The 11,544-nt window shown below is 35.6% G+C and overlaps 1 protein-coding gene across 1 annotated transcript in view; it reads left to right on the top strand.

The window, feature by feature from the left end:
* The first annotated feature begins 655 nt into the window (after nt 1–655).
* Nucleotides 656–11,544, top strand: part of LOC123563733 (alpha-2-macroglobulin receptor-associated protein-like) — a 30,117-nt gene continuing 19,228 nt past the window's right edge. Inside the window, exons 1-4 of the mRNA XM_045356699.2 lie at nt 656–825; nt 8,834–8,975; nt 10,003–10,155; nt 11,212–11,307. Coding sequence (XP_045212634.2) covers nt 697–825; nt 8,834–8,975; nt 10,003–10,155; nt 11,212–11,307 — 520 coding nt within the window. The 5' untranslated portion in view covers nt 656–696. The remainder of the gene's footprint in view (nt 826–8,833; nt 8,976–10,002; nt 10,156–11,211; nt 11,308–11,544) is intronic.

Genomic DNA, 11,544 nt, shown 5'->3' with positions numbered 1-11,544 from the left:
GAAATATTTAGATCTCTTGTTCATTAATATTGTATTTTGTATTTCTTGACCCGACGCGTGAATTAATGTTTGTGCAATTTTGTATTATTTTATCTTTATTTTACCATGATTGTTAATTTCATGTTATTATATGTTTTAGGCTTTTTATGTAACGGAATAATAAAGAGAGTAGAACCTACGCCGGGATTGCTAATATATTTAGCCCTGTGACATATGCATATTGAGCTTACTTTTACTCCCGTTTTAAACCAAAATCTTGTCAAAGGACCTCAGTTTTTTTTTTTGGTTTTTTTTGTTTGTTTTTTTTTTTAAGTTGTATCCATTTTTTATTTTTCATAACCTTCAATAGTCGTCTCCCTCTTGATCATAAGTAAAAATATGCTTTGATATTAAGTTTTATATGCAAACTGTCTGACATGTTTTAATTTTTATAATATCTTGTTTTAATGGAGATTCTTAATAATTGTAACGTTTGTCTGTGATACTTAATTTAATTAGTTGTTTGTCTTATATGTATTGTGTACTATATCCTAAAATAAATAATAATAATATGTAGTATTTAACGCGTGGAAGAGTCTACTACATGAACAACTACAAGTCTATTTCTGTATCAATGTTCTACTCTTCTAGGCAGATTTCAAATGAAACACAGCAACACCGTGCGTTTATTGTCACGTGATAAATGAAATTGGAAAGATGGGAAAACATTGTTTAGTATTTACATACATACTATTGCATTGTTGCGTATATTTATTAGTTGATACAACTGATGAGAGTCCATTTAAAATAGGCAAAGTCAATGTTGTTTGGAATAAAGCTCGGCAGGTAATTTTACACCGCTTTGGTACAAAAGGTTGCATATGTTCGTCTGTTACCTTTTTCGTCTAGGAAGGTAAACGGTCCTCTTCGACTTGACCCCGAGTTTGATAATACTCAGGGGCGTAGGGACGATTTGAGCATTGGGGCGGCGGAGTGGGTGGGTGTCGGAGGGGGTGTCCCCCTCGTATGAACTTGGTCCGAGGTGGCCCCGGTAAAATTTTGCATTTCCCGGCACAACCAGTTTTCAACCGCTTAACAAGTTTTCTGTGCAGTTTTGTACAAATGCAAGTCCAAATCTTTGGTTTATTGTCTAACACTTTCTATCAGCATAAGTGCTATAAAACATACCATTTAAGTTTCAAGTTTCTTACTGATCGAATCCCTGGCAGGATGATTTTTAAAGCCATCAGTAGGAAGTCGTGCTGAAAATTTACAACCTAAATTCGACCACATGTGGTATTTTCCTTCCAGCAAAATGAAACAGCACTAAACTTTTACTGTAGTTTCATTACAACATGGCAAACATAATACACCCAAAATTCAAGTCTGGCAACAAACACTAAAACCAACATGGCAGATCAATATACTGTAGGTACACTTGCCTAAATTGGCACCTAAATTACAGGGGGTAGGGTAAAGTAAATGGCAGCCCAAAGTTAGTGCATTATCTAAAGAACTATATCATGTGCTCAGTTACTCAAGAGAACCAGGGTGTTGATAGCTGTCACATATGACAATGTATTATATAATCGCTAAGCTTTTGACACTTTAAATATTTCAAATTGCTTAGAAAATGGAAAAAATGTTGCAAGGACAGGCATCATGATTGCATTGTCAAAATAATTTAATAATAATATGCTTCACAATTCTGGCAGAAAGCATGTGTTAAGCAATAAACATTTAATGCAAAAGATATATAAATACTGACATTGGCTTAAGCAAGAATAGGTAGTAGACAAGGAAAGATGCAGGTTTTTTAGTAATAAGAAAAACCTCATGAAAACATAGTACTGCTACATAAATGGAATTTATATAATTTTCTAAGTACCAAAACTGAAGGCGAATAGGTTCCTAACATGTTCTGTCTCTGCTGTAAACAGTGAAATAGTCACAACTGATAAATTTGGCTTGTAATGATTTTTATCATACAAAGTCCTAGGCGGTTGAAAATAGGTTGTGTTTGAAAATAGGTTGTGTGGGGATATAGCTAGAGTAAATGATGCAATCTGGCGACTTCTTGGACTGCTCAGTATATGTTGAACAATTCGTTTTTTTTTCGAGTTTTCACCCCTATTCACAGTTTACTATGTTTAAACACTGTAATGGCGGTACGATGTTAGATACGGACAATGTATTGCCAGGGTAAAACCAGTAATGTCTAAGTAGGGGATCGAGCACAAGACCTAAAGGGGTAATCCAATCCTTATAGCATTTTAGTCATTAAATGGCATTATAAAGGTAAAACGCAGTTCACTGTTTTCTTTGAACCACTGAGGGTTCTTTTGACCAAATGGTCGATTTGGAAATGCAAAATTGCGAGGCTGATTGGCCTTTTATATTTTTACGTAGAAGCTGTAATACTTATTAATTTTACTAGATCTGTAAAATCTATGAGGATTTTTCTACATTTTATGCGTTGAATTTAATCATTATGATTGGTCCCTTTTTTTTAAACAATATGTTTAAGTGTCAAAAATATTTTTAATTTCATATATTTTATGTAAAGACATCTAAAGATCCCGATTTGCGTTTGTGTTTTACTCGAGATACTTTCCTTTGTCGGCAGAATTTGAGACACAACATTTATTGCAGTTTTGGCAGTAAGCAATTAAAAACGATTAACTTTCATTAATTAAATTAATGTATTGCCTATAATCCGAGTCTGCGGGGCGTGAAAATACAGAAACCTTGGTCGTTGCAGATTATCGATTTTGTGCAATACCTCGTCACCAAGGTGATCTAGCAAGGTGTCAGTGATATGACAAGATTCTGTGTACATATCAGTCGCCGATGCACTTCATGATAAGTGGAAGACCGCTGTATTTATTTTCAATTATATTTTCTAGCCTTTTCAAAAATTTACGAGCCCCAGCTCCTACGCCCTTGATACTGTAGATAGTACATAGTAATTATGTGACGCGCAAGAACAGACTGTACTTAGTTATTTAGCATTTACTAGACCATTATCAGCTGTTTTGCAAATTGTACACCTTGAGGTCAACCCACCCCTTGCCTCTCTGCGCTAGTCGAACTAATTTGAAGTGATCCTATAAAATATTAAGATAATTTTTTCTTCTGGGCAATATCCCCACTCATGTCAAACACTTGGAAAGACTAAAATAGTTGAAGCAACTTCCGATGAAAATTTCATTGCTGCTGACACTTCACATCAGGTCAAGGAAAGTACAATTTTTATAGATAATCTATATAAATACAAACAGTCTATAAAAAGATTATTTCCATTTATAAATTTACAGATACATTTACAAAACAATGATTTTCATGTGCAAATAATAAGTTGCGATAAGTCGAGTGGTATTACATGCATATATGTTGTCATTCTACTCATGGCTACTGTCGTAAGAAGTTTGGGCTTGATCTGATATGCTGCGTTGGCCCAATTTCTAAACAGTAAAAAAATCCCTGCATTTCTGTATATTTATAGATGGAAGTAATCTATATTTTTATAGACTGTCTGTATTTATATAGATTATCTATAAAAATTGTACTTTCCTTGACCTGTTACATGATACAGGTTTAAATGCCGATAATTTCACAAATTGGCCATAAATTCAGATAAAACTTAATGTATCGAAAGGGTGTTCAATTTGTCATTGAATGGATATCCAAAATTACGAATTAATGTTTACCGTGTACGGTACGCCAATATGTGCAAGCGATATCAAAACCAATAACTTCACACGACTGTATAATGTGATTTATCTTCCACTATTTTCGTCCAAAGTTTTGACGTTTACATTGCCAAGTCACAAATATAAAACAATCTGAACATCAAATTATTGTGACTACTCTCTGCCCCTACCAGATGTCAGTAAATATTTCTATTCTTTTAAAATACACTGAGCATATGTTTCGATCATTAAATATGTTTTGTTACAAGTTGAACATGTTTTTAAAGTTTCAATTTACTCTTAATGCAATAAAAATAAAAGATAATTTATTCTCCAGGTTTTTAGCTCACCTGAGCACAAAGTGCTCAAAGGTGAGCTTTAGTGATTGCCCTGTGTCCATCGTCGTCCGTCCGTCTTCAGCAATTTGGCTGTTAACGCTCTAGAGGTCACAATTTTAGCCCAAACTAAATGAAACTTGGTCAGAATGTTACACTCAATAAAATCTTGGACAAGTTTGATATTGGGTGATCAGGGGTCAAAAACTAGTTCACCAGGTCAAATCAAAAGAAAAGCTTGTTAACACTCTAGAGAAGCTTGAAAAGCTTGTTAACACTGTAGAGGCCACATTTTTGGCCCAATCTTAATGAAACTTGCTCAGAATGTTACATTTAATAAAATCTTGGACAAGTTCGATATTGGGTCATCTGGGGTCAAAAATCAGGTCACCAGGTCAGATCAAAAGAAAAGCTTGTTAACACTCTAGAGAAGCTTGAAAAGCTTGTTAACACTGTAGAGGCCAGATTTATGTCTTTATCTTCATGAAACATGGTCAGAATGTTAATCTTGATGATCTCAAGGTCCAGTTTGAATCTGGGTCATGTAGGATCAAAAACTAGGTCACCAGGTCAAACCAAAGGAAAAGTTAGTTTACACTGTAGAAGCCACATTTTTGACCATAACTTAATGAAACTTGGTCATAATGTTAATCTTGATGATCTATAAGTCAAGTTCAAATCTGGGTTAGGTGGGGTCAGAAATTAGGTCACTAGGTCAAATCAGAGGAAAGCTTGTTAACACTCTAGAGGCAACATTTATGACTGTATCTTCACGAAACTTAGTCAAAATGTTAATCTTGTTGATCTTTAGGTCAAGTTATAACCTGGATCATATCTGATCAAAAACAAGGTCACTGGGTCAAATCGAAGGAACCCTCAATAAAGTCGTGGACACGGGTTCCATTTGACCCGGGACCTCGGGTCCGAACCCGGGAGATTTTCAAAAGATGCTCAAAGGACCTGGCATGATAATTGCCTGTGCGTCACTCGGGACCCGGAGGCATTTTGCTTTGATAATCCTTCCTCTTGTCATTCATTTCCTACAGTAAAACTATGTCCACGATAAACACGTGTATTCAAAATAAACACTCGCGGTCATGCCCTCCTGCCTTTGATCTTCTGCTAAATCCCGCCCTTTATCCTGTGGACATGCCTGGCTGATTTTTCTTTATCAGCAAGTTACGTCACAGCGAGTGCACATAGGTAATGAGAATCAGTGAAGTGTTAATTGATAAAGCCTATTGATTGTGTACTGTCAAAAAGGCGCTAATTATTAAATTATCTGATTACCGAGCCTGCAAGATTTCTTCATGCAAACTTTAAATTAGACCATTGTTTAGTGATCGTACCTTAATTTCAACAAGAAAATCCACAAATTTTAATGAATTTGGAAAGCAAAAAAAATTTAGAATGTCTGTTCACGATCTAATTACACCCGCTGACATACGCAATTTTTCCAAAATTCACTAAAAAAAACTGACTTTCAATGCAATTTTTAATGAAAAGTAGCATCATTATTTGAAGAACTATCTCTGGTTTACCTTAGTGGACCAAGTTAACTGCGCAAAAACAACATTTCAGATGACATTCCGAAAGTGTACCAGTATCCGAATAGTACGTTTTGGATACATTTTTACAGAGTGTTTTAGCACTTTTCTGCTAAAAAATAAAGATATTGAAGAAAACCCTCATCAAATTAATATGAATTTTGATAAATATTAATTTACAATATGAGATTATATGACCTGAAACAGACACTGTTATTATGCTGTAACATGTTCTTGGTTTTATTGTTTTATTAGCTATTTATTACATAGTATTACTATATAAGAAAATATAGTCAATTGTATCGACGTGTTGGGACAGGACTCTTGTATTTTGGAAAAGGACCCTTCAAAACTTAGACCCAAGGGTCCTGGGACTCTTGGGTTTTCAGGTCTAGTGGAACCCCTGGGACAAGTTTGATATTGGGTCATCTGGGGTCAGTAACAGGGTCACCAGGTCAAATCAAAGGAAAAGCTATTTAACACTTTAGAGGCCACATTTATGACCATACCTTAATGAAACTTGGTCAGAATGTTTATCTTGGTGATCTTTAGGTCAGTAGGTCAGTTGAGCGATACAGGGCCTTTCATGGCCCTTGTGTTTTCCTTATATGAGCGTTACGGATAAACGGTACTGGTCCCAATGCCAAAAAGTGTCCATTTTCCCCCATCGTTGATGAAAAAATTCTCATTTCCAAAAATTGAAATTGAAAGTTAATTGGCCACGAAATTAGCTGCATTGTGTTTTTTAAGACTGGGTAAATTCCTTTTTTTAAGACTGGGTAAATAGGTGTAAAAAGGAGGAGGGTTGTGCCCAGGGCCAGCACCCCTGCCACGTAAAAACCAACCCTGCTACAGAAACCAGAACCACAGCAACTTTACAGCAGGATAGACCAAGAGGGATACAGTGGACCCTACAGAGACAGCTGGGACCTTTTCGTCTAGCATCAGTACCCCTTACTAGAATGACTTGATACTAATGCAGATGTAACCTGTAACCATTTCTCATCTTAAGACATCACCTGACTACAGTTTGACCTTGACCTTGACCTCAATTTGAACTTAGGTTGCTTTATATGGGCCATCTCTTGGTTAACCAAATGGGACTGTTTCGTCCAGCATCAGTACCTCTTACAAGAATGAATTGACACTTATACAGATGTAACCTGTCACCATTCCTCATCTTCAGACATCACCTGACCTCAGTTTGACCTTGACCTCATTTTGGACTTGGGTTGCTTTATATGGGCCATCTCTTGGATAACCAAATGGGACTGTTTCGTCTAGCATCAATACCGCTTACAAGAATGAATTGATACTAATACAGATGTAACATGTGGCTATTCCTCATCTTTAAACATCACCTGGCCTCAGTTTGACCTTGACCTCGTTTTGAACTCCGGTTGCTTTGTATCGACAAGGATGCGACCAGGGACATCAAGTGTTTATTGAATGCAGCTCCTTGTTAGCTCGACTATACAAAGTATAAGGAGAGCTATCCTACTCGCCCCAGCGTCGGCGTCGGCGTCAGCGTCTTTCCGCGTCCCCACCTTGGTTAAAGTTTTGGTGCACTTTCTCTTTTTTCAACTTATCTCTGTAATTACTTGATGGATTTCATTCAAACTTGAAATACTTATTCCTCATCATCATCCACATCATCTGACATAAGGGCCATAACTCTTGCACCAATATTTCATGAATTATCCCCCCTTTTCACTTAGATTTTCAGGTTAAAGTTTTGATGCACTTTCACTCTATCTCTGTTGTTACTGAATGGATTTGATTCAAACTTAAAATAGTTGTTCAGCATCATCACCCACATCATATGACACAAGGTGCATAACTCTGGCACCATTTTTTCATGAATTATTCCCCCATTTTACTTAGAATTTTAGGTTAAAGTTTTGGTGCACTTTCACTCTACCTCTGTTATTACTGAATGGATTTGATTCAAACTTAAAATAGTTGTTCAGCATCATCACCCACATCATATGACACAAGCTGCATAACTCTGGCGCAATTTTTCATGAATTTTTCCCCTTTTTACTTAGAATTTCAGGTTAAAGTTTTATGCACTTTCGCTCCATCTCTGTTATTACTGAATGGATCTGATTCAAACTTAAAATAGTTGTTCAACATCATTGCCCTTATCATATGAGACAAGGTGCATAACTCTGGGACCAATTTTTCATGAATTATTTCCCTTTTTACTTAGAATTTTAGGTTAAAGTTTTGGTGCACTTTCTCTTTTTTCAACTTATCTCTGTAATTACTTGATGGATTTCATTCAAACTTGAAATACTTATTCCTCATCATCATCCACATCATCTGACATAAGGGCCATAACTCTTGCACCAATATTTCATGAATTATCCCCCCTTTTCACTTAGATTTTCAGGTTAAAGTTTTGATGCACTTTCACTCTATCTCTGTTGTTACTGAATGGATTTGATTCAAACTTAAAATAGTTGTTCAGCATCATCACCCACATCATATGACACAAGGTGCATAACTCTGGCACCATTTTTTCATGAATTATTCCCCCATTTTACTTAGAATTTTAGGTTAAAGTTTTGGTGCACTTTCACTCTACCTCTGTTATTACTGAATGGATTTGATTCAAACTTAAAATAGTTGTTCAGCATCATCACCCACATCATATGACACAAGCTGCATAACTCTGGCGCAATTTTTCATGAATTTTTCCCCTTTTTACTTAGAATTTCAGGTTAAAGTTTTATGCACTTTCGCTCCATCTCTGTTATTACTGAATGGATCTGATTCAAACTTAAAATAGTTGTTCAACATCATTGCCCTTATCATATGAGACAAGGTGCATAACTCTGGGACCAATTTTTCATGAATTATTTCCCTTTTTACTTAGAATTTTAGGTTAAAGTTTTGATGCACTTTCACTCTATCACTGTTATTACTGAATGGATTTGATTCAAACTTAAAATAGTTGTTCAGCATCATCACCCACACTATATGACACAAGCTGCATAACTCTGGCACCAGTATTTAATGAATTATGCCCCTTTTTGCTTAGGATATACTTATATAGTGTTTTGATACATTTTATCTTTACCTCTCTTATTACTTTAAGTTGATATTTTTGACATAGACTCTGGCTATTGTGCAATATCTTCATCCACAATTGGAGTCATTAAACACTCCAGTGACAGCTCTAGTTGCCTCAGATGTGCCCAGTTTCACTATCCAGCATCGAAATAGTCGAGCACGCTGTCTCCTGTGACAGCTCTTGTTTTTTTTATGATTGCAGGTTTTGAAGGGGAAGAGATTGACAGATCTGTATGCTGACCTTGTTATCCAGGATAAACGAGAAAAAGAACTAAAGAAACAAAAGTTTGATGGGAAAGACAAATTTGGTCTGTTTGAGGCGGATGTTAGACAGGGATTAGTAGGTAGGTAATTAGTCAAAGCTGAAGTCATTAATGTTGTTAACTGATAAGAGTACTGATCTTAAAGAATGACAAAAATGAGAACAAATGATGTCTAGTTCTGTACTGGAAGACAGTTTGGAATTCTCTTCTGTTCGAAAAACATAAATATGTATGTTGCATAAGGGAAACCTGGAACATTTGTTACCTTTAAAAACATATATTTGAGTTGGTGCATAAAGTGTACAACATAGATATGTAACTTTAAATGTGTAAACTTAACAAATCAAGAAGTTGCAGCTGAGCTAAATAGATGTACTATAACTTCCTTTGCGAGTAATGTTTTTTAGCTCACCTGAGCCAAAGGCTCATGGTGAGCTTTTGTGACCGCTCAATGTCCATGGTGCTTCGTGCATCGTCCAACATTTTCTAAAAAAAAATCTTCTTGAAAACTACTGGGCAGAATTACACCAAACTTCACAGAAATGATCCTTGGGTGGTTCCCTTTCAAAATCATTCAAAGAATTGAATTCCATGCAGAACTCTAGTTGACAGGGCAACCGAAAGGAAAAACTTTAAAAATCTTTTTGTCCAAAACCAGAAGGCTTAGAGCCTTTATCTTTGGCATGTGATACCATCTAATGGTCCTCTATGAAGCTTGTTCAAATTATGCCCCTGCGGTGAAAAGAGGCCCCACACCGGGGGTCACAAGTTTTGCATAGATTTATTTAGGAAAAAACTAAAAAAATCTTCCTGTCTGAAACCACAAGACCTGGGCCTTTGATATTTGGTAAGTAGTATTGCCTTGTTATCCTCTACCAAGATTGTTCAAATTGTAACCCTGGGGTTAAAAGAGGCCCCGCCCCGGAAGTCCCAAGTTTTACCATAGACTTAAATAGGGAAAAAACTGAATAATAGTGTTCTAATGACTTAAATCATTTCTTATCCACAATCATACTCAATGATTGATTGACTTAGGGAAATTAGAAAGATGTACTATGTACTCTAGATTAATTTACTTTTTGTTAGATTTATTTAAAAATCATTGTAGAAATCATCAAGAAGTATGGCCTAAGTGAGTATTTTCCCAATGAGAGGTACAGTGAAGGAATGAACGAAAAACGTTCAAGGGATAAACACTACCAGATAAAAGACGATAGACTCGTGAAAATTCTGAAAAATGCAAGAAAGGAAGGATTTACAGGTATATTATTATGATAATTACTGGCTCTGCCATAAAATATATTGAATCAAACTGTATATATATTTGGTTTGTTTATGAGTTTAGATGAAAACAAACTGACAGTGTTAAAAGCCTTTAAAACAAAAAGTGCCAAAGAAACAATTTTCATGAAACTTCTGCATAAATCCTGATCATGATGTGACCTTGCACCATTGGCATTCTTCTTGAGAATCTTAGTGCTTATTACAGAGTTATGGTCTTGAAATAGCCAAAATAGTGAATTTTTTGTTTGTGGTTCTCATAGCTCAAAAAGTAAATGGTCTAGAATAATGAAACCTTTGTATGAAATGTTTGTTGAGGCTATACCCCCTTAAGACTGCAAACATTTGAATTATTGCCCCTTATTTTTGACAAAATTAATGTACCAGTGAGGGCACACCCTATGTCCTACAGAAATGTTCTAGTTGAGAATTTGGGTGCTTAGAGTGACTATCAGAAAGTCATAGGTTTGAATTCAGAGGGAGGTGTGTGGTCTCTATGAAGTTGCAGCTTTGGTTAAAAGTTATTAAACCATCTGATTCAAGTGTTGACATTTTCACTTACTTGTAAAGACAAGGCAAATACTTTTAAAACATGGAACTCTGGGTTAGGTTCACTGACAGAACTTCATATTATCCCCAGTATACAACTGAAATATATTTTAAACCTTTAGCCTGCTGGCAGCAAGTGATTCTGCCTTTGCGACCAGTGCAGACCAAAATGAACCTGCACATCTTGGTCTGCACTGTTGGCTGTTGGGTTAGTAAATTTCCAGTAAATGGTGCTGCCTAAATTGAGTTATTATTATTATTACTAGTCCATTTTAGAAACTTAAATGCTAAAAAGGCATTAAACGCAACAAGACGATGGTCTGATGGTAAAAATTCTATAAGGAATAGTGCTTTTGCACCTTATTAATGACCTAAAGATAATCTTTAGGCAGAATTCAACTATAAGAGTCACCATGATGCATGATTGTCACAATGATGATGGGTAAATATAAGAAATGTCAAGAAGGCCGACTTATTTCTGTTGTAGATACTGAGATTCAGCTTCTGAAAGAAGAGCTGGGACATCATCAGCTGAAACTGGATGAATATAACTCCCTGAAGCTGGATTATGAAGTTTTAGAAGGTATGCATCTAAATATCATGAAAGTTACATATGAATAAGTTTATACCTTTTTTCCTACCTTTTCATTGATGGGATTAGTCATTTTAACAGTGAACAAAACATCCTTTTAAGTTTCTAAGCCAAAGGCACTGGTAATAGTCTTAAGATATAAAAAACTGTGTTGATATTTGACCTTTCAAAATAATCTTTTCTACTACAAAATTATTCTTGTAATTAAATAAACCAAATAAGAACCCG

Source organism: Mercenaria mercenaria, chromosome 2 (genome assembly GCF_021730395.1).
Source record: "Mercenaria mercenaria strain notata chromosome 2, MADL_Memer_1, whole genome shotgun sequence".
NCBI classification, from domain to species: domain Eukaryota; kingdom Metazoa; phylum Mollusca; class Bivalvia; order Venerida; family Veneridae; genus Mercenaria; species Mercenaria mercenaria.
The sequence above is the reverse complement of the archived record's forward strand: the minus strand, read 5'-3'. Positions and strand labels throughout refer to the sequence as shown.